At 42.7% G+C, this 23,835-nt stretch overlaps 2 protein-coding genes across 5 annotated transcripts in view; one reads left to right on the forward strand and one right to left on the reverse strand.

Annotated features, from left to right (window-relative positions):
- LOC126088527 (carnitine O-acetyltransferase-like) overlaps nucleotides 1-10,230 on the reverse strand; it is an 82,171-nt gene extending 71,941 nt beyond the window's left edge. Inside the window, exons 1-2 of one of the 4 annotated variants that reach the window (XM_049906693.1) lie at nucleotides 10,136-10,230; nucleotides 2,614-2,675 (exon numbers count right to left, since the gene is read on the reverse strand). In XM_049906693.1, the coding sequence (XP_049762650.1) occupies nucleotides 2,614-2,655 (42 nt within the window). In that variant the 5' untranslated portion in view covers nucleotides 2,656-2,675; nucleotides 10,136-10,230. Of the gene's footprint in view, nucleotides 1-2,613; nucleotides 2,676-10,088 lie in introns of all 4 variants that reach the window. The other 3 variants (XM_049906694.1, XM_049906692.1, XM_049906695.1) reach the window with 3 other exon arrangements.
- A 268-nt stretch (nucleotides 10,231-10,498) lies between these two features.
- Nucleotides 10,499-23,835, forward strand: part of LOC126088529 (peroxiredoxin-6) — a 65,013-nt gene continuing 51,676 nt past the window's right edge. The window contains exons 1-2 of the mRNA XM_049906696.1: nucleotides 10,499-10,727; nucleotides 10,815-10,971. Coding sequence (XP_049762653.1) covers nucleotides 10,642-10,727; nucleotides 10,815-10,971 — 243 coding nt within the window. The 5' untranslated portion in view covers nucleotides 10,499-10,641. The remainder of the gene's footprint in view (nucleotides 10,728-10,814; nucleotides 10,972-23,835) is intronic.

A 23,835-nucleotide genomic window follows, 5' to 3' on the forward strand; every position in this document is an offset into this window, starting at 1 on the left:
TTACCACAAATTTAAGTGCACCAACTGCTGCAAAAAACTAATTAAGGCCCTTAAAGAATCACAATCCTATCATTAATGAGCAATTCTTCCAGCCATGTGTGTTTCAAATTGTTTCCTTTGCTTGTAACATTACAGCGTCCAAAAAAAGGTTCAAATTTGGGTAATGGAGTTTGTGAACTGTGCTGATGGAAGTTCAGAATGTTCTACTTCCTGTGTCTTAGATGTCCTGAATGTCCTGATAAAGTCCAGTAGTAGCACAAATACTAATTACAGAAGAAATAAAAGCAAAATTTAAGCAAATTTTTATCATACGTTTCAAGGAAGGAGCACAACTAAACTAACACATATATGATGCCTCTCTCCAATTGTGCATGATACTGTCCTGACAGTGGCTGACTGCTACACATTAAAATAAACTGATCATTGGATAAATCTATCAATGTTTCCATATTTATGCTGCATATGTTGAGAAACTACAACCATTTTGTGACTTTACTAAACACAATAAAAGAGATATCTCAGTCACAGGAGAAGCAGATGGTTCTCTATTTTGTCAGTGTTCAGATCGGTTACTGATGTTATTTAAGATTCAGAATATTACTTGCTGCCCCTTGAGAAGTGTCTCATTCAAAAGAATATTTCTTCTAAAATCATCTCTCCCTTGCCATCTTCTCTAGTCCCTTTCAAGCTTGATACGTATCTTCAACAGTATTTGTCTTACTGGAAATAAGAGAGCAACTGTAACTGAGGTCTTAAATGAACAATGGAAAATCCAGGGTGGAATAATGACAGTGTTATGAAAAGGATAGTTGCTACTCACCATACAGCAGAGATGCTGAGCAGCAGACAGGCACAACAAAAAGACTGTCAGCAAGTAATCTTTCGGCCAAAAAGGCCTCCATCTCTCTCTCTCTCTCTCTCTCTCTCTCTCTCTCTCTCACACACACACACACACACACACACACACACACACACACACACAGTCTCTGGTTGTGAGCAACAACGCATGAAGGGAGAGGCAACTGAGTCGTGGCCGTAACGAGGAGGACTAGTCATTGTCCTTCCCTATTCCTATTCCAGAGCTACACAGCCCTCTATTCTATAACCACACCTGCATTCGTATTACTTCTCTCCTTCTCAGCTGCCGCCCCCCCCCCCCCCCAACCTCCCCCTAACTGCCGGATTGCACCTAGCTGCCTTACCATCTCCCTACCTCATCCCTGTATGCTCCCACAAGCAGCACTTTAATGTCACCCACCTCTACTCTGCTATCTCTACCCAGTCTTCTACTCGCCTGCAACATCTGGTTGCTTCTCCCATCATGTGTTGCTGCTCAATCTGGCCTTGGCAGCCGGAGACTGTGGGTGCGCACGTGTGACAAAATTTTTTTATTTTGTGTTTGAAGTTAATTGTATTTTCTATTAAATTCCTTATATAACTGACCAATTAGTGTAGGATATTTACAGCTGAATACCTCAGTCCTTGCTGTGTTGCCATTAGGGTGATTACGGGGCAGTGTGTTGTTATACTGATGAATATTATTGCTGGTTTCAATACTGACATTGACCATTGGCAACAAGCTCCACTAAGGGACAATGTTGTCACAAAAAAACATAACTATGTCCTGATTTTTACTCACTTGTCTTAGAAATTTTCTATATTATTTTGAAAATATCCTGATTTTGCTTCTAACATGTTATGGGAACCCTACTCTCTTACAATACTGCATACCCTACCATGGAACCTAGCTATGATATATTCCACAATATACCGGTATGTCTGATCATAATGTTCTAACTTATCAGTGTGTAGCCTCTGTTATCAGTACATTTGTGTCTGGATTGGCAGTGTTTTATTTTTTTGGCACTTCTAAACTGACACATAGTAGTCTTAAAACCTGTTCAAACTCCTGTTCCTCATGCTGCTGATAGAAATTTGCCTGGGACTAAAATACACCAAAAAATCTGAAAAGTCAAATGTCTACAAAAGCCGGATTACAAGAAATCAGATTACCTGCAAAGTTGTTATCCTAATTCATTATTTATATCAAATATATATTCATGCATACACAAATCTCTTTCCAGAGTTCTGTAACAAACTCTTGCACAGATGTGGATAACAATCACTTTGTCATTTGTTTAAATTTTTGCATCATTATAAAAATACAAAACAACTTTATAATTTTGAAAGAGCATACACCAGATCATTTATTCTCTATTCCCAAACAAAAATTTAACAATTGCTGGCATTGGTAGTGTCAGGTTCTTCTTTCAAACTCTTCTAGCCGCTTCCTCGCATATGCATTAGCTGCTTCTTGTTCCTTTCACGAGTGTTTGTTTACACCTGCTACTGCTGCCTTCTGTACCTCTTACTTATAATTTGTGTTCATTTTTACGTGCTTTATTGTTACTTTTCCTTTCTTGTTTACTATCTCTTACTTACATACATCATTTGTTTCTGTGTGGATCTTTCTACATTCACATTTATGTACTACCAATAACAGCATGTTTTTGTTGGGAAATGTTTTAAGTTCGGCCATCAAAGAGCAAAGACTTCAAATTAATATAATTGACACCAAGATTAAAAGTCTTTCATAGGCAAATAAATAATTACCATGTTGTTCATTGCATTCATATTCTGAAGAATTTTCAGCATCCTTCAGCAGCTCTGTGAACCTGCAACAGATTTTTTGAAACGTGATGAGAAATTTAAAAGTACTGTGTCATTCTTTAATTATGTTATACAAACAACTTAAATTTTTTTCTTGTCTACTGAATGGATACGGGTGAGAGAGAATTGCAGGCCAGTATTTACCTTCCAGAAACAAAATATTTAGTACTCCTGATAGACATGTAAAAAAGTAAAAGTGATAACATTACGATTCTCTAATACAGGGGTATGAGTGACCTGCCCTTCATTTTTAACCTTCTAAAGCCTGTCTTTCTCTCCTCCTTGAGGAAGCAACTAATAGATCTGAATGCTAGGATAGTGCTGTCACTTACTTGATGTATATCTTAAGGCAGTACTATGTATTTCATCTGATAAGCTAAGTATTGCCAGTTAATTTGTCTCAATTTACAAGTTTTCTCAACTGAATTTTCCTTTTGATATGAATGACTAACTATGTCAATTTTCTTATGTCTAAAGCTGATGAAGCACCTTGTCTTCAAGATCAAATTTTGCATTTCTAACATGGAAGTCCTCCAGCAAGATAGTTAAACTCACCTCCAGACAGACCGTACCTTGTGGAAAAAGATTGCACCTATGCAGTCGAAATCTGGGATTAATGCAAACCTGATTCATCAGTATCATTCCAATAGTGGAAAGTGTTATTCATTATTAAAAGAGCTAAATGTTGCATCAGCAGGAAACTTACTTCAACAATGAAGTGTACAGATTTTGTGGGCAACAGATCAAAAACTTATGGAAATTCATGGCGCATGGACAACACTCAATGTCATTGCTGCCCAGAGTAAAATTATGCTAATAGCCTGAAGACTGCTGCGTAGAACACTGTGAGAAGGGCAGAGCAGTTGCAAACCAGTAACACACTACACCTGCTGTAACATGTGGACACATGATATACAGTGCTTACAAAGTGATGATTACAAATATTTCGAAGAAGGCAGCCATATCTCTTGGCAGCAGGTATGCTATCAATGGTTGTGGTGTGAAGTTTGTGATTATTGATATACTGCTTTCCACCATTTATTTACACACTACTTTATTTATTTATTTTTTAAAGATTCTATTGGTAGACCAAACTGTAGTGTAGCTTGAGATCTAGGTTAGGTTGAAAGGCAGCAATCTGGTTGAGAGTTAGTGAAGACATTCCATGCATCCCAACAAAAAGATACATTTTTAAATGAAGGGTGTGGAGTAACAACTACTGAGGTCTAGGGTAGATTGGAATGTGACAGTTTGATACAATGTCGTCAAACTCAATAACAAGAATATCCTCTCTTCTAAGTTTCCTTCGCAAGACTAATGGCATGCTTTTGGATATTCATCTGAGTTGTTGATTCTATGTTTTGGACAAAATTTTGACGAAAACTGGACTCAACAGCTTGGCTTGCGAAAGCATGCCATTACAGAACAACCTCACCAAAACATCCATATTCCTGTGGTGACCTCAATGCTTTGGTAGTTAAAATGCACATGATTATATAATGTCATAATCGCTATATTGGTTACATAGTGCTCACAAATAGCTGCTTTGTGGATAGTGTCACTGGTTGAAACTGACGAGTTATATTGTGTCCTTCAGCACTTTGTTATCAACCACGACCTAATGGAATATTGCATATTGTGTGCATAATGGTTTCTTTACTTCCAAACAAACAGTGTTGCATAATAGGGGGGGTTAATCAGTCTGTCACTATACTCTAGAATCGCCAACAAATCTGAACTCTCAAATTACTTAAAGAACTGATGCTTCTCTGTCTGTCTCTCATACTTAGTCCCATTTTGAGCTTTATGCTATCGTACACTGGTAACACGCTTCAGTTAACTATAGGTCATGTGAGTATTCAACCCGCACCAGGCTTTCGCCCATCAAAAACATATGGGCAGAGGCGAAACTTGGTGTGAAGAAAGACTTGGACTCTGTGTTATGTACTTATCATTATCTTTGAAATGATAATGATAAGCTATCTGGAAAATACTGGAAGAAATGAAAAATTATTGCCCATTTCATTATGGTCAGTTTAGTGAAATGCCTTTTATGATATACATTGTGAAGAAAACAAATGCTGTGTTCTTTTGATGACTAAAAATATTCTAATAATAATACTGATCTCTTTGAACTATTAATATATGTAACTGAAACAAGTGCAGTAACACAAAGGGGGATTCAAACAAAATATTGTCACTGTGCAGCTGCTTTCTAGCGTGTCTACTAACTTGTTGATCTAGCAAGACTTTTGATGACCATTTCAGCACCCAGAAATTTCTTTAATTATTTATCCAATCCTTAACTGCATGGCATGCAGCTCTGTTTGCTAGAAACCAGCACGCCCAAAAGTAGCGTATAGTAAATAATCCTCTTCTTACAGATGCAGGTAGCTGTTTGCTTTGAAATATACCATAGTATTTGAGTAAATATAAAACTACCAATAAAAGATAAATAGCATTTATTTACATGTTGGTTGAAATAACTGTGACTGATGTTTCAGCAACTAAATTGGTAGGAGCCAGCTACAACTGTTCAGAAGGAACAGCGAGATAGGTCCCCATCGAAGACAAAGACACAGAGGGGCTCATATCCTATCTTTTGCTTTTGAGAAGAAGCTTTCCCTGCAGTCTGTGACTGTAATTGTGTGAGACTATAATTGCACACTTTCATCACAGTGTCATTTTGTCCATGTAGCATCAGTGAAGTGACTGTTACCGAAGGGACATTTGTCACTAAAATGGTTTATATAGCAAAATATACTTGACTCACACATCTACTACCTATGCACTTCACCTCACCTCACTCATGCTACACAATGTAGTTCTTGTTGCTACTTCACTATGATATTGTAGGATTACAGAGGTTGGAATGCAAGTGCTGAAGTAAACATGCTGTTTGACTGAATCTTCCAATTTTTACAGAGTGACGGCTTAAGAGAATCAACAGTGGAGGCAGCAAGCAAAGAAGTTAGAGAAGTAGGTTATTCACTCCTCCAGCCAGCACTTTTACTGCTCCAATGTTTCAGGTGGTACAATGCACTGTGGAAATGAAAAATAATTCAAGACTGAGCCTTCTGTGACTAATTAATAGTATCAAGAGAGTTGTTAGTCATTGCGCCAATACACAGTGACACTCCATTCACCTAAGTTGAATGTTGTGTTGCCAAACGTATGCTCTGCCTTTGGTTACTGACTACATTATTCACACTTATTGTGTTTTAAGACCATTGGGAGCATGCTTCACTTATGCATTAGGAAACTCTGACACATGCCAAAGCATGGAAAGTCTTGAGTTTCTTTGTTAATCACTATCAACGTTATCACTAGAACAGCGAAAGTGGTCAAAAAGACACCTTTCTAGTTTTATTTCCATGATAACAAATTCAATTTTTTTATATTTTTCTAGCAAACTTCATTACTTTTATTGATTTAAGCGCACTAAGGAGCGCTTATAACTAGTTCTTCTTTGATGCTCTCTTCCGTTCTCGATATCTCTTAAGCCCTGCTGATAATTTCTCCTTCCTCTCCTGTGAAAGGGGCTTCCGACATTTAGGGACTCTAGATGGTGGGGTCCAAGACGCTGCCATAGCACAAAATTTCAAACATCATCTACCTGAAGATCAGAGATCCCAGATGAATCCAAGGCCTTTAGTTCTGCATTAAGCCACAGGCTTCCCGTCTTGTAGCTTTTGACCAATGAGACGATCTTCTTGGTAAGCCCATTATTATTCATTTGTTGTAGGGACCCATATAACTTGAGCCTCCTATGTCATATACTGGTGTTACCCTCTCCCTTAAAACCCACATCCTTTCGTCTTTCCCTCTCCTTCCCTCTTTTCTGATGAGGCAACAGTTTGTTGCGAAAGCTTTAATTTTGTGTGTCTGTCGATCTGCCAGCACTTTCATTTGGTAAGTCACATCATTCGCATTATATATATATATATATATATATATATATATATATATATATATAAAAAAACAAAGATGATGTGACTTACCAAATGAAAGTGCTGGCAGGTCGACAGACACACAAACGAACACAAACATACCCACAAAATTCAAGCTTTCGCAACAAACTGTTGCCTCATCAGGAAAGAGGGAAGGAGAGGGAAAGACGAAAGGATGTGGGTTTTAAGGGAGAGGGTAAGGAGTCATTCCAGTCCCGGGAGCGGAAAGACTTACCTTAGGGGGAAAAAAGGACGGGTACTCACTCGCACACACACACATATCCATCCACACATATACAGACACAAGCAGACTGTCTGTATATGTGTGGATGGATATGTGTGTGTGTGCGCGCGCGCGCGAGTGAGTACCCGTCCTTTTTTCCCCCTTAAGGTAAGTCTTTCCGCTCCCGGGACTGGAATGACTCCTTACCCTCTCCCTTAAAACCCACATCCTTTCGTCTTTCCCTCTCCTTCCCTCTTTCCTGATGAGGCAACAGTTTGTTGCGAAAGCTTGAATTTTGTGTGTACGTTTGTGTGTCTGTCGACCTGCCAGCACTTTTATTTGGTAAGTCACATCATCTTTGTTTTTAGATATATTTTTCCTTCGTGGAATGTTTCCTTCTATTATAACCATATATATATATATATATATATATATATATATATATATATATAAAAAGAAAGATGATGAGACTTACCAAACAAAAGCACTGGCAGGTCGATAGACAAACAAAAACTAACATACATATAAAATTCAAGCTTTCGCAACAAACGGTTGCTTCATCAGGAAAGAGGGAAGGAGAGGGAAAGACGAAAGGATGTGGGTTTTAAGGGAGAGGGTAAGGAGTCATTCCAATCCCGGGAGCGGAAAGACTTACCTTAGGGGAAAAAAAGGACAGGTATACACTCGCGCGCGCACACACACACGTATCCATCCGCATATACACAGACACAAGCAGACATGTCGGCGGGGGGGGGGGGGGGGGGGGGGGGGGGGAGTTCAACAGTTTCGCCAGCAACACTGCCTCCTGCTACTGCTTTCTGTCAATTACAAAGTTATTTCATTCAAGCCATATCATAATTGTGTAAGCAACAGCTTTTTTTTCTCAAGGTAATTGTTTCCTTCTTGTGTACTAGGTTACATTTAACAGCCCTAAGCACAATTAGTGTTAACTACCAAAGAAAAAAAATATATATATAGTTACCGAAAGTGTTTACAGCAGTAATACTTTCAGAGAGCACAGGTACACAATAACTTCCCCATATCTGATAGCCACAGTTTTTAATTGAAAAATAATCAGAAGTGATATCACATACTCTTGTATGACCTTGAACTACATGACTTTGCTTCTTTTCAAGCAACAGTATCTAAAATGATACTGTGAAGTCATTGTTCTTGTACAAAACAAATCCTCAGAAGTATATGCAAAGACTATATTAATATTATGCCAGTACTGTGAAACGTGTAAATAATGCAGTTGATAAATAATTTAAGGGAATTTCAAATTTATAGCCACTTTGCCTACATTTTTCAAATAAGCTATATAAGAGATAACAGCTAAATGGACTTTTTAATGAAAGGTAGTTAAAAATCATGATTTTCTTATGTGCAACAAAGAAAGGTAGGGATACAATTATGTTACGTTACAGCCTACGAAAAAAAAAAGACAGCAAAATTATAACGGAAAATGATAAGTTTAGATTATACATTGGTTGAATAAAATGAGAGGATGAAAAAAGAAATGAAAGAACTGAGGAAGTGGAAGAAGGGCTGTTATTGGGAAAAGAAGACCTTTCTCATATTGAGTATAGCTCTCAAATTATGAAAAAACCAAATGCCTGAAACAAACAACCCTGTACTAACATACAACCCACAGGCTGGCAAGAACTTCAGCACTCGTCACAGGCAATATACTGTGCTTCAGAATACTATTGGTATGAATTACAAGTCTGCATTTACAGATTAATTAGGATGAGAAATTCAAATTTGCTTGGCTTTTGTTACTTAAATACAAATTTGAACAAGATTCACAAATTACCGTACTTTCCTCGATCATCCCGTAAACAGCCTCTATACTCCACCCCTCACCCCGATTACTCTATGTTCTTTTAAATCTATGCAGGGGTTTTCTTAGCATGTCGTATTGCTTCACTTTCTTTCTCCTCCATATTGTGACATAGCTTTTCTGTCTCTACATTCCTATTCCCCTTATATCTTCTTTGAACTTTCAGCTAGTTTTACACAACCATAAGGCTTCCTTTTCTACTATCTAATATAATTATAAAAATGGTTCAAATGGCTCTGAGCACTATGTGACTTAACTTCTGAGGTCATCAGTCCCCTAGAACTTGGAACTAATTAAACCTAACTAACCTAAGGACATCACACACATCCGTGCCCGAAGCAGGATTTGAACCTGCGGTCAGGCTGTTCCAGACTGCAGCGCCTAGAACTGCTCGGCCACTCCAACCGGCAATAGAATTATAGCGATTTTGGCTTAACATTTGTGTTCACTCGCGAAACTCTTAAAACTCATTTTATCTTCAATTTTGTGGATAGTCAACACAAAGGAGTATTCACGGGATTAATTAAGAAAGCTACTAAAATTCTATCTATGGATCTTATCTAAAGTGTCTTTTTTTATAATGCTTTGTTATGCACAGTGTCAATTAAAATTAGTAAATTCTCCCTAATTTTTAACAGTGAGATTACATTTTTCTCATTTTTACATCAAGTCCATATTTTTAAATGTATGGTCCATGTAACAACATTGACTTGATGTGTAAACTACCAATCTACCACAGAGAATGTCTGTGTGTCTCCAAATTTTCCTGCCAATGAATTCATGATTCTGCTGAGAGATGTGATATCAGTTTTGGATATACAAACTGTCTCCGTGCTTGAGGAAACCATATGTACGGTAAGGGTGGTTTCGGAGAAACTTTACAAGGATAATCTTTGTTTCAATTAAAAAAGCTCTAAAAAATCTGGAGGCCTACTGCAATTTGTTTATCCCAGAATTCCGTCATTTGGACAACATCCTATTATGGAAGGAAACCACTGTGTACATTCATTCAGGTATTGTAATAATCGTAATTTTGTGTTATATTACAGGTATGAAAGCAGAAAGAAAACAAAAATAATTCTACGTTATAAGGAACTATCTGGCAGTTCATGCGAAAAGCACGTAGAAACTCCATCGGAACACTCCATGACATATGTCACAGTTTGCAACAAACCATATTTTGTACAGTTCCCTAAGAAAATAATATACAATTACTATAAATATTCATACTTCAACAATCTGTGATAGTAATAGTATTAATGCATATATATTCGCAATTTTAAACGTAGCATATGTTACACATGAGTTGCTACTCCGCGTAACTTTTCAAACCGGTATTCTTTCTACTGTATATTAATATTCGTAACTTATAAAATTTAAATAATCGTTATTTTCTACGTACGTACAAACGCAACTCACAAGCTACAGGGCAAAAGTGTCACAACTGACCTGTGCCCCCTTCACATATTTAATCCCATCGTACTGTACGTCAACATCTGCGGTGTTTGTTTATTTCGGCAAATTGCAGACGCAACACAGCGACAGTTCCTAGCAAAATTATTAAGATTTGATTTTCCTCTACTCGCTATAATGCCCTAGGTACGTGTTTGATACGAATTAATTTAATGCAAATATTTCGAATATTTTTAAATGTATTTTTTACTGTAGTGGATTACATCTAAATCTAATTGTGTAATATTTCCTCTCTGTTTTCATTTTTATCACGTTACGTTTACAATAACCAGAATTTAATTGATAGTTACGGAGTAATCTGTGTCAAACTTATTGATTTTTATCTTATTTTATTCGGAGGATCAGAATGCGAAAACAAGTACTCTTTGACCACGTAAACACAAGAAAATACTAATATCTGCGAGATTCCGTGTATTGTGAAAGGCGGAAATTAGAAGTGAGATTTGGTGTTATCAGTAGTTATTCAGTGAAACCTATCAGAAATGGTGAATTTGGGCGACGAATTTCCTAACTTTAAAGTCAATACCACAATTGGAACTATCCAGTTCCATGAATGGCTTGGAGATTCGTAAGTAACTATGTAGTATAACGAAGTTATAGCGAAAACATTGTTGTTATTGTGTAATTACGGTGCCGGTACTGTTTTCTGTTGCAGATGGGGTGTTCTGTTTTCCCATCCGGCAGATTTCACTCCTGTATGCACTACGGAATTAGCTCGCGTGGCTAATCTTATGCCGGAATTCGAAAAGCGAAACGTGAAAGTAATAGCACTGTCGTGTGATTCTGTGGAGTCACATTCCAAATGGATTGAAGTAAGTATTGGTTTGCCAAAAAAATCGGTTGAAAGGTGTAAAGATAGGGGGAAAGTGCTCAGTTCATATTGCAGAAATAATGAAATGCTGTAATTAGTGACTCGGTACATTGTTGTTGGTACTATTGTTGGCGGCCGCAGTTGCTTCTTTGTTTGCGACAGATTGTGATACAAATTACTGTAATTTTTTGGAACCAGCCTTATCCTGTGATATCAAGCTCTCGCGCAATTTTAAAATGGAACGGTTTCGTAGTACAGTCACTCTGAGGGTATAATCTTTGCGAAGCATTGTAAGTGTATGTAGGAGGATACTTCCCGTTGTACCATACAGCGGCTCCTCCTGCGTATGGAGCGCGAGGAAAATGTTAGCCCCACAGTGGTGGTGATAGCCCCATTGGTATATCAGTAGACCCCGCCCCTGTCGGCTCGTAAAAAATTATATCCTGCTTCATTTCTATCTACAGACCTGTGTGTTGCTTTAAAATCATTGTGCAGCAGTCACCATTTCCTTAGGTATTCTTTTTCAGGACTGTACCCTTGCAAGTTCCACCCATCATGACCTGTTCTTTTGGGTACGTGACCATCCAGAGCTTGGACAACTATTTTTCTATACTCGAGACACTACATCCTCATTCCATAACTCAAGGTATAATGTTTTTCTTACAATTTGGCTCCATATTACTGAACATACTTTTGCAGATGACTTGGCTCTTGTAGTGTCTTCAGAGAACCTACAATATTCAGTACAAAATTTACAGGTTATATCCAAGAAATGCAGCACAGACATCAACCCTAAAAAACTAAAATTGTGGTCTCTTGTAGTAAATACAAAGCATGAAGTGCGATTTCTTTGAAAAAATAGCAAAGAGTGAAAACACACTTTTAGGCAACAAACAATTCGCGCTGGAAAATAGGACGTGCCTGAAAAAGAAATCAGGTCCGTAGAAACAATGGGATTCATTAATAATGTAATGAAAGTTCTGTATTCCAGAAGTGCATCAGATTACGCCTTTATAAGACCTCCGCTGTACTATGGCAGCAAAGCCTGAACACTGCAGGCACTGGATGCAATATATTCAAAACTACAAGAAGAGAGAGAGAGAGAGAGAAATCAATTACAGTGAATGAGCTCAGAGAGGATCCCAAAATCCTTGCTACACTACCACCCGCAGGGTGGAAGATCTCTTGTCGATCAATGAAATGATAGCAGGAGAACTTTTCAGTGAAAGCAAGAGGCTTAACGTGGAGAAATATGGAACAGGTAAATCTTTCTAATGCTTGCTGCCCTTTGTGCACTCGTACCACATTCGCTGTGGGGGATAGGTGTATTTGTTGCCTTTAGATCCAATACATTTGGGTCATTCCATGTCAAGTGGCTTAGGGTGCCCACTTGACCATCTCCAATTTCAATGAAATTTTTACAAGATGTATATATAGACCTGCCAAATTACAGCTTCATAAGTAGTACGGTGGGGCCAGTAGCCATTTCTTCGTAAAAGCTCGTTTTTTGACACTGCCAATGAAATGAATAAATGATCAACTTTGTTTTACCATTGTTCAGGATCTAAGGGACCTGCCGCACTGAAACTTTGTGATCCTGTTCAACTTTTTGGGTACAATATCTTAGCCGTAAAACAAAAGGTCAAACTATGGTAAATTGATCATAGTGTGCTATCAAAGTGACTCATAAATCTTGTCATACCAAATTTTGGCAATACTTTATTGCCTTGTATCTACTGAAAGAATAACTTTCTGAAGCTGATACTCTACTTATCTGCAACCTGTCAGCATGTCATAAAGCTCTGCAAGTGGCAATCAGATTACTCAAATAATAACTTAGTTATCTGAGCTCATCTTGTGTGATCAGATCAAGTTTTGTGTAAACAGTGGAGTTTGGTAACATGCTTCCCGGGGTTAGAATAGGTCCGAGGTATTCGTGCCTGTCGTATGAGGTGACTTTAAGGAGTTTCACACGTTTCACCTTTATGTGATGGTCCCCTGTAGGGTTTAACCTTCATTCTTCATAATTTTCCCGAAGAGCGGCCAATTGGGGAACGGCGCCTTGGTGCATCATATCCATCGCGCATTGAGATCTTTACCCCACTTTCTCGTCGTCGCATTGCAGCCCAGCCCATTCTCCATCTCTTGCGTGAGGACACCTTCCTGGGTGAGTTTTCCATCATGCAGTATGCAGTGTCGATTTCTGCGCCGACAATGACCGTGGACTTCTTTGCACCTGATATCCAGTGCTGTAGCCAATCCGTTGTGGTGGGTTGCCATGTACCATGTTGGTTGTAGCCCCCTGACCACACAGGGATCATTCTGCTAATGCCTGCGCTGTTAACTCCCCCATGTATGCCAAGGGGTAGATGCCCATCCCCCTGGGGCATCGGGACTCCCAGCAATTGCCATCCTGCCCGGTGACCTTCACTGTGGCTGGGTGGCGCCCGTGGGGAGGGCCCCTATTCGGTGGGTGGCATCAGGGCGGATGACACGTGATGAAGCGTAGTCAATCATCTCTTGCTGGTGGTGAAACACCAGCAGTCTGAAAGTGATGACAAGCTCAATTAAAGGCACAGCAGTACGACCCCAAATCGTTCCCCTCCCTGGCCACACCATGGGAGGAACATCAGGCTAAGGATGGCAGCGGATCTTATTCACCCGGTACCTTGTATGTTGGAGAGCTGATGGGGAATCTTTCATGACAGTGTAGCCTCAGTTCTTTGTTGAGCATTTAGAGGACAAGTTCGAGGAGGTGATGGGCTTGTCCAAAATGAGATCTGGGTCAGTCTTGATCAAAACAGCATTCTCTGCCCAGTCATGGGAGTTAATCGCTTGTGATAATCTGGGGGATGTTTCTGTTACCACCACGCCCCATAAGAGCTTCAATATGGCCCAGGGTATCATATTTTGCAGTCCGACGATGATCTGCACGGTAATTTAGAGCGGCAAGATGTAAATTTCGTCTGGTGTGTCCACCAGGGTCAGAAGGATAATCAGGTTGCCACCAGTGACTTCATCTTGGCCTTTTAGGGTGATGCATTGCATGAGAAGGTCAGGGTGATGGTCTACCGGTGTGATGTAAAGGCCTATATCCCTCCCCCGATGTGGTGCTTTAAGTGCTGGAAGTTCAGTCATATGTCTTCCCGCTGTACTTCCAGCATCACATGCCGAGATTGCGGAAGCCCATCACATCCCAATGCTCCATGTGCCCCCCCCCCCCCTCCCATCTGTGTCATTTGCGGAGAGCACTATTTGCCTTGCTCACCTGACTGCAGGATTCTCCAGAAAGAAAGGAAAATCGTGGAGTACAAGACCCTGGATAGACTGACCTTTCTCTGAGGCTAAGAGAAAATTTGAACGCCTGCATACTGTGTGTATGACATTATCCTACGCCGCTGCTACAACAGTTCTGGCACCATCAGCTCCGCCAACCCAGGTCACGTCTCAGAGCTGGAAGACTACACCTGCACACTTGATGGTGGGGGGGCATTTTCCTCCCTGTTGCTCCTGCACCGCCTACTTGGGGAGCAACACCACCACCCCTCCCCCTCCCCAACCATTGGGGACGTTTGTCCCCACTTCTAAGCTGGAGAAGTGTAAGTCGTCTTCGGCTTCTCTTGCTAGGAACGGGAAAGACGACACCTGCCAGTGGCTGAAGAGCCCAAAAGCAGCTGGTCATAGGGCTTCACACACATCCTCAGTCCTGTAGACTGAGCCAGTGAAGTCCTCCCAACCAGGGAAACCCAAGGAGCAGCGAGACAAATCCAAAAAGAAACCCCTAAGACCAAGAAAATTGTGGTGACACCCACACCACCGCTACCTACAAGCTCTGCAGCTGAGGATGGGGTGGAGATTTTGGTGTCCGCGGAGGACCTATCTCGCCAGACCCTCAGACACAATGGATATAGACTGCTCAGGCAATAAATTGGTGGCAGCTGGTAATTCTGAGGTGTAAACTGCCTCATTGAATGTTTCACGCCTTCCCAGTCTCACGATGTCATCCTCCAGTGGAATTGCGGCGGTTTTTTCCACCGCCTGGCTGAGCTATGGCAACTGTTAACAGGTGTATACGAACCGGGAGATCCGGGAAAAACTCGGGACTTTTTTCATCCGGGAGAAAACCGGGAAAAACCCGGGAATTGTTTAAAATTCCGGGAATTTTTTGTTGTTTTAGTTTTCAGTTTTGTGCTTTTGACTGGTAAGAACCAATACTCTAACAAAGGATATTACTGTACCCCACTACTGCATAGTAATACTGCAGCAACAAAACGTGAATGAGAGAGAGGAAAAAAAAAATAGTAATACTTAAGTTGCAAAGGAAATGTGCCTTAATACAACAACAAAAACAGTGCTCATACAAGTGTCTGCCAACAGGAAAGTGTGTCAAAAGCTTTAAGAAGACTATGCAATTCTTTATGTTGTAATGTCAAGTTAAACACATATATTTCGAAACAACACAACACACATAAGTCACTGAGCAAGTTGACAAAGCAAGACATGTGAACAAGGTAACAGTTGAATGAGAACCGAGTCAGTCTAGCGGCAGCTGGCTGGCTGGCCGTTTAGGTGGCGCGGCTGCTGCATGGCTGGCAGACAGTGCCGCATATAGAGGATGCGCGTAATTGCGCTGCAGCACTTTGAATGATCGGTGAATCATAACACTTTTCCCCCCTTTGAAATTTTTTCACTGGTCTTGATGGAGGTAGCCTGTAGATTGCTAACGTCCACAGGTGTTGTTTGACTGACCGTAAAGTCTTGAGGAGGCGGCTTCCCTTACGGATGGAAGTGTCCCCGATGATAACGGGTCGAGGTGACAGGAAACGTAGGGGTCGAATCTGCTCTAGGGCCCCGTGCACCAATCCGCCCATTGCAGCATGTCCAATTGATATAACAGGAGACATGGACGATGTGTCGGCGTCCGTAGGAGAAGGAGGCAAGTAGATTGGCTCCGACAGATGATGGTCATCCAGTTCCTGCATGGGCACGTCTCCTGGTGGCGTCCGTTCTTGTACTGGCACAGAGATGACGGTGAGAGGGCTGCGTTGTGAGTAATGAGAGATGCCAAGATCCCGAGCATCAGGTAGAGCCGAAGGTGGTGTAGTGGCATTCGGAACAGGCGTTGGCGGCACACGAGGCCGAAGCTGGTCCAAATGACGCACTGCAACACCCGTGTCCGTCTGGATTTCATACAGGCGTCTGCCACGGTGTCTTAAGATGCGGCCCGGGCTTCATTTTGGCCGCCTGCCATATCCCCGTACCCAGACGAGGTCGTCGGCTGTGAACCGGCCAAGTGAAGGCACTCGCGGCCGTGAGGTGGGAGGCCGCAGAAGATGAAGTAGTGTGCGGGGTGTCGGCCGTGTAAGAGATCAGCCGGGCTGTGGTCGCCCATGGGGGTCAAACGGTAAGAAGCCAGAAACTGGAGAAGTGCATCATCAGCAGCAGAAGAAGTCGGGAGGTTCCGCATCTGAGCCTTAAATGTGCGGACCAGTCGTTCAGCCTCACCGTTTGATTGTAGATGGAACGGAGGGGCCGTGACATGCATAACGCCATGACGAGTACAAAAATCCGCAGATTCGGAAGAGGCAAATTGCGGACCATTATCAGTAACAAGAGTAGAGGGAAGGCCTTCCAAAGAAAAAATGCGTGCGAGAGCACTTGTGGTTGCCGTGGTGGTAGGCGACGTGCAACGGACAATGAAAGGAAAGTTAGAGTAGGCGTCAATTACGGGGAGACAATAAGTACCTAAAAAAGGTCCCGCGAAGTCAGCATGAATGTGCTCCCAGGGCATCTCAGGCGAAGGCCACGGTGACAAAGATGACTTCGGGGCAGCGGCCTATGATGCATAAGGGCCGCAGGCAGCGACCATGTGTGCTATTTCAGAGTCGATGCCAGGCCAGTACACATGACGGCGCACCAGAGATTTTGTGCTAGAGAGACCCCAGTGCCCTTGGTGAAGCAGGTGCAAGACCGAAGCACGCAAAGACCCAGACACCACCACACGCGGTGAAGCATTGCGAGGGAAAGGAGGATAACACCATCCCTAGCCGTGAGGCGGTAGCGCAAAGCGTAATAGTTCCACAACGGGTCAGAAGTCTTGGCGGACGGACGATCTGGCCAGCCCTTCTGAATACAGTGTAAAACCCGGGAGAGGGTAGGATCAGAACCCATAGCAGCTGCCAGCTGGTCCCCGGTGATGGGGAGTCCAACAAACAACCCGCTGCTCGGCAACATCCAGGTGGAAACACAAAAGTTCGTCCCTATCGAAGCCAGATCAGGACCCATGGGAAGGAGAGACAGTGTATCAGCATTCGCATGTTGAGCCGTCGGCCGGAAATGAATCTCATAACTGAAACGAGACAAGTAAAGAGCCCAACGCTGGAGGCGGTGTGCAGCCTTGTCGGGAAGTGACGATGATGGATGAAACAAGGAAACAAGTGGTTTGTGATCTGTAACGAGATGAAATGTGAATCCATATAGAAAACACCAAACTTATGAAGAGCATAAATAATGGCCAAAGCTTCTTTTTCAATTTGAGAATACTTTTGTTGGGCATCCATGAGTGTTTTGGAGGCATAAGCAATGGGTTGTTCAGAGCCGTCAGAAAAACGGTGCGCAAGGACTGCACCGACCTCGTATTGAGAGGCGTCCGTGGCAAGAACAAGATGTTGGCCAGGTCGATAAGTAACCAGGCACGGGGCTTGTTTCAGCATAGTCTTCAATTTCTGGAAAGCCGCATCGCATGACGCGGACCAGTGAAAAGGCACGTTTTTATGCAACAGGCGAAGCAACGGCTGAGCCACCGAAGCAGCAGACAGTAAAAACTTGTGGTAGTATGCTATTTTCCCTAAGAAGGCCTGCAGTTCCTTAACAGGTGTAGGGCGAGGAAGGGAATCGATCGCAGCGACAGTTTTCTGAAGCGGACGAATACCATCCCGAGAGAGTTGAAACCCCAAGTACGTGAGTAAGTGATAGATGCCTGAAAAAATTGTGACTTCTGAAGATTACACTTAAGACCAGCAGTCTGTAAGACATGAAAAAGTGCGCGGAGGTTCTGAAGATGTTCTTCAGTGGTGGAGCCAGTGACAACAATGTCGTCCATGTAATTTATACACCCAGGGACAGGGAGCAATAATTGTTCCAAGAATCTCTGAAAGAGAGCAGGGGTGCTGGCAACCCCGAATAGCAATCGTTGGTATTGATAGAGGCCGAAAGGCGTGTTGAGGACCAGAAACTGCCGGGAAGCAGCGTCGAGAGGAAGTTGATGATAAGCTTCTGACAGGTCAATTTTAGAAAAATACTGGCCCACCAGTTTAGTGAACAAGTCTTCAGGTCGGGGCATAGGGTAAGTGTCGATGAGGCATTGCGCATTTACAGGGGCTTTAAAATCGCCACAGGGACGAATGTCACCATTGGGCTTAGCAACGACGACAGGAGAGGGCCACTCACTGGAAATGACAGGAAGCAAGACCTCTGAAGTAGTGAGACAATCCAGCTCCTGTTTCACCTGATCACAAAGGGCCACAGGAATGGGCCGAGCCCAAAAAAAACTTAGGCTGAGCAGTGGGTTTGAGGGTGATGTGAGCTTCAAAGTCGTTTGCACGGCCTAACCCAGGAGAAAAAGGGACGAAAATGTCGTCGACAAGGAATCCAATTGAGCATAAGGAATAGCATCAGAGACGATATTGGCAGTCATCTATGGAGAATCCAAAAATGCGAAAGGCATGGAAACCTAAAAGGTTCTCTGCGTTGCTCTGGTCGACCACAAATATGGGAACAATACGAACGACGGATTTGTAAGATACCTCAGCATTAAATTGTCCCAAGAGAGAAATCTTCTGTTTATTGTGCATCCGTAATTGGCGAGTGACAGGTGATAGGAGTGAAGAACCCAACTTAAGATATGTCTGAGAATTAATTATAGTGGCAGCAGAAGCGGTATCCACCTGCATGCGAACATCCCGACCAAGGATTTGGACAGTGAGGAATAACTTCCCTGAAAGGGAAGAAGTGCAATTGACAGACAGCAGAGAAGCAGAATCAGCGTCACGGTCATGAACATCATGTATGCGGTCGGATTTGCAAACGGCAGACACATGAGCCTTCTTTTTGCAATTGTGACACACGGCACAACGTTGGGGACAGTCCTCCCGTGAATGTTTCGTAAAACACTGCGGACATGAAGGAAGTTGCTGGGGGTTTTGCTGCAGTTTCTTAGAGGGTTGTTTACGGTTAGGCCGAGGCTGCGCGGGGGAGCGTACTGCGGCCACGTCGGCCGGCGGGAACGCACCGAACGCGTCGTCAACAGCGCACAGAGGTTGTATTTCCCCGACGTCACCCCACACCTCTATTTGCGCCCCAGCGATGTGAGAAATTTCAAAAGACTGCGCAATGGATAGGAATTCATCTAGAGTCGGATTTACCAACTGAAGGGCACGTTGCCGAACTTCTTTGTCGGGCGCCAACCGGATAATAGCATCCCATACCAAGGAATCGACATAGGATTCTTTGTGAACGTCACTAACAAATTGACACTTTCGACTGAGGCCGTGAAGTTCAGCAGCCCAAGCACGATAGGATTGATGCGATTGTTTTTGACAATGATAAAAGGCAACACGAGAAGCTACGACATGCGTTTGCTTGTGAAAATAGACAGACAGAAGTGAGCACATTTCAGCAAAAGACAAAGACGCAGGATCTTTCAAAGGAGCCAATTGCGACAACAGATACATTTGAGGTGAAATCCATGAAAGGAACAGAGACTTGCATGTTTGTTCGTCCGTGACATGAAATGCCAAGAAGTGCTGTCGAAGACGTTTTTCGTAATCAGACCAGTCTTCCGCCGTCTCAACGTAAGGAGGAAAAGGAGGTATAGACAACGACGAGAAACGCCCCGCAGTTGACGCCGCAACGAAATCGCGAATCGCCGATGTTAGAAGCGTTTGCTGCTCAATGAGACCTTGCAATAGTTGCTCGACAGTAGCCATGGAAACCTGTGGGTCAGTGATGAAAAGGAAAAATCCACTACCGCGTCGCCAATTGTTATAACGTCAAGTTGAACACACATATTTCGAAACAACACAACACATATGTCACTGAGCAAGTTGACAAAGCAAGACGTGAGCACGGTAACAGTCGAATGAGAACTGAGTCCAAGTCTAGCGGCAGCTGGCTGGCTGGCCGCTTAGGTGGCGCAGCTGCTGCATGGCTGGCAGACAGCGCTGCATGTAGAGGGCGCGCGTAATTGTGCAGCGGCACTTTGAATAATCGGAGAGTCACAACACTTTATAACAACAAATTGTCCCCGATGAGCATGACGTGACAACTGTTTAAATTAGATTCATTTGAGTTGTTGTGGGCGGGCTGTTGAGCATGCGCAGCTGAGTCACGTATGAGCAACACCTTCTGGTTACAGAAGTGTGGCTGGGCGCCACTACTTGATATTGCCCCGGTTCGGAAATATAGTAAATCTGGGGCTGATGCACAGAGCAATCTGAGGTGAGGAGTCACCACTTGACCTGTGTTTACGTTAAATGGTTTTGTTGTTTCCTGTTCGTTTATTGCTCTCGCATTAAATGATAACAAAACAGATTTTTGTGGCCGGGAGCTATCAAATCAATTAGAATAAGTTCATATAATTACGGAAGGCTAAAATATGTTATTAGTTTCAGATTTTATTTCCACCTTTCTGACATTCAAGCATTAATCGCCTTACAGAACCATGAAGTTATTTTTGCCGGTTTGCTAAAGAGATTTGGCTTAAAATTAATCTTTTCTGCTGAGGCAGTCAATTTATTTGAAACGAAGTGTTTAATTTCACACTGTTGGCTAGTTTCAGCAGTTCGCTGCATTTCGAGTGCACATATGGCATTATGCCATAATAAAGAACCAACCATGAGATAATACAGTACTTGTACTCCAAGAAATTTACGTACGAATGTGCATTTTAAGCCGAATTATGCGTTTTAGTATGGTTCATGAAAGTCCAACGCTCTTGAAGTAGCGTCTGATGTCTTGGTTCTTTTATGACATATGTAAGATCTTTTGTTTTACACGTATGAACATGTGGGCTTCCTGAGTCATCGTAGCTACCCAAGCGCAGTGACGCCTGTTATCTGGCGCTCTTAACAGGTCGCGTGAAAATATTATGAATGGTGGTTTGAAAAGAGTTACATTCAAAGCAGATTTCCTTTTACGCAAGATGAACTATAGGTGAGAATGTACGATGAATTTATTAAATCACAAAGCGTTTGACTCTAATTTAAAAATAAACTCTTTGAGGATGACCATTTAGGAGAATTTCGAGCCCAGAAGATCAGACATTTATGTCATTATTAAAAATTTTACTGACACATTCGTGTGATGTATCTTAAAGTGTAATACGCGCAAAAAAGATCAACGTTATATGTGGAAGCTTAGCTTCTCTTCCAGCTTATTAATCTTAAGAGACCAATATTATATGCAAATGCTATGTATATTAATTTAAACCATTACCTTTTTTTATTTGTGTTTTCGCCCTACTGAAGAGTGATCTTGTTATTGGCTTACTATATCACGTGTCCTATGCTGCCATCAACTGGTGAGATCACGTGACATGAACTTCGACTGTCTTACAAAAGCGCATCGCAATCTCGATTTCAATGTTTTGCAAAGTAACATGCGGTGTTTGGTGGAATTCAAATTTATACCTTCATAATACGAAAATATGCAGCATACATGTTGCTACACATCATAAGTCTTTCAAAACGTGTTTTCCCCTCTGAGTTCCGTTTTCTAAAGTGCCGAGAAATTCTACTCTTGTATATAAAACTATAAACGTTCAAAGGATTGATGAGTTTTACTGTGCCGAGGAAGAGTGTATTGTCACTTAACATGGAAAAAGTGTATTTCCACCCAGGAGAAAGTGTATTTTTAACTGGGAAATCAGGGGAAAAATCCGGGATTTTTTTTTTTTTTTTTTTTTTTTTTTTTTTCCTTGTCCACGTATACACCCTGGTTAAGCTTTGCACCTGCTATCTGCATTGCCATCCAGGAAACCTGGTTCCCAGCAATGCAGACCCCTGCCCTCTGTGGCTGCAAGGGATATTACAGGAACTGTAGTGACTGTAATCAAGTGTCAGGTGGAGTTTGCTTTTATTTCCTGAACTCGGTCTGTAGTGAACATGTGCCCCTTCAAACTCCTCTTGATGCTGTGGCTGTTAGAATAAGGATGACACAGAAAATAATATCTTCCTCCAGATGGTGCAGTACCCCTGAATGTAGCTGCACTGATTGATAAACTCCCTAAACCTTTCCTACTCCTGGGAGATTTTAATGCCCATAACCCTTTGTGGGGTGGTACCATGCTTACTGGCTGAGGCAGAGATGTCAAAACTCTACTGTTGCAATTCGACCTTTGCCTCTTAAATTCTGGGGCCGCCACGAATTTCAGTGTGGCTCATGGTAGTTACTCGGCCATTGATTTCAGTTTGCAGCCCAGGACTTCTTCCATCTGCCCACTGGAGAGCACATGACGACCTGTATGGTGGTGACCACTTCCCCATCTTCCTGTCACTGCCCCAGCGTCAGGTGCACGGATGCCTGCCCAGATGGGCTTTGAACGAGGCGGACTGGGGAACTTTCACCTCTGCTGTCACCGCTGAATCTCCCCCACAGGGTAACATTGATGTGATGGCTGAGCATGTGACTAGTACAATTGTTTCTGCAGCAGAAAGTGCAATCCCTCGCTCTTTAGGGTGCCCAAAGCGTAAGGCAGTCCCTTGGTGGTCGCCGGAAGTCACTGAAGCCATTAAGAGCGTCGGCGAGCTCTACAGCGGCACCCTTCCCTGGAACACATCATAGGCTTTTCATGGCTCTGTGCCCGTGTTCACTACCTTATAAAACAATAGGAGGAGGAGTGTTGGGAGAGCCACGCCTCCACCATTGGCTGCCACACGTCACTTTCCCAAGTCTGGCCAAAGATCATACGTCTTTTCGGGTACCAGGCCCCAACAGTTGTCCCCAGTGTTACCATAAATGGCGAGTTATGTACTGACGCAAACGCGATTGCCAAGCACTTTGCTCGAGCCTCATCGTCAGAGAATTACCCCCCAGCCTTTCGCACACTTAAACTGCTACTGGAAGGGAACATCCTTTCATTCACTACACGCTGCAGTGAATCCTATAACGCCCCATTTACGGAGTGGGAGCTCCTCAGTGCACTTGCACATTGCCCCGACACAGCTCCTGGGCCTGATCGCATCCACAGCCAGATGATTAAACATCTCTCATCTGACTGCAAGCGACATCTACTCGTCATCTTCAACCGGATCTGGTGCGATGGTGTCTTTCCATTGCAGTGACGGGAGAGCACCATCATTCCGGTACTCAAACCCAGTAAAAACCTGCTTGATGTGGATAGCTATCGGCCCATCAGCCTCACCAATGTTCTTTTTAAGCTGCTTGAACATACGGCATGTTGGCGGTTGGGTTGGGTCCTGGAATCACATGGCTTGCTGCCTCCATGTCAGGGCGGTTTCCGCCAGGGTCGCTCTACCACTGATAATCTTGTGTCCATCGAGTCTGCCATCTGAACAGCCTTTTCCAGAAGGCAACACCTGATTGTCATCTTTTTTGACTTGTGTAAAGCGTAAGACACGACTTGGTGAGACCACATCCTTGCCACATTGTATGAGTGGGGTCTCCGGGGACCACTCCCAATTTTTATCCAAAACTTCCTGTCGCTCCGTGCTTCCCGTGTCCAAGTTGGTGACTCCCATAGTTCCATCCATATCCAGGAGAATGGAGTCCCGCAGGGCTCTGTCTTGAATGTGTCTCTATTTTTAGTGACCATTAACAGCTGTCGGGCCCTCTGTCTCACCTTCTC

The sequence above is a fragment of the Schistocerca cancellata genome, chromosome 6 (genome assembly GCF_023864275.1).
Source record: "Schistocerca cancellata isolate TAMUIC-IGC-003103 chromosome 6, iqSchCanc2.1, whole genome shotgun sequence".
NCBI classification, from domain to species: Eukaryota; Metazoa; Arthropoda; class Insecta; order Orthoptera; family Acrididae; genus Schistocerca; species Schistocerca cancellata.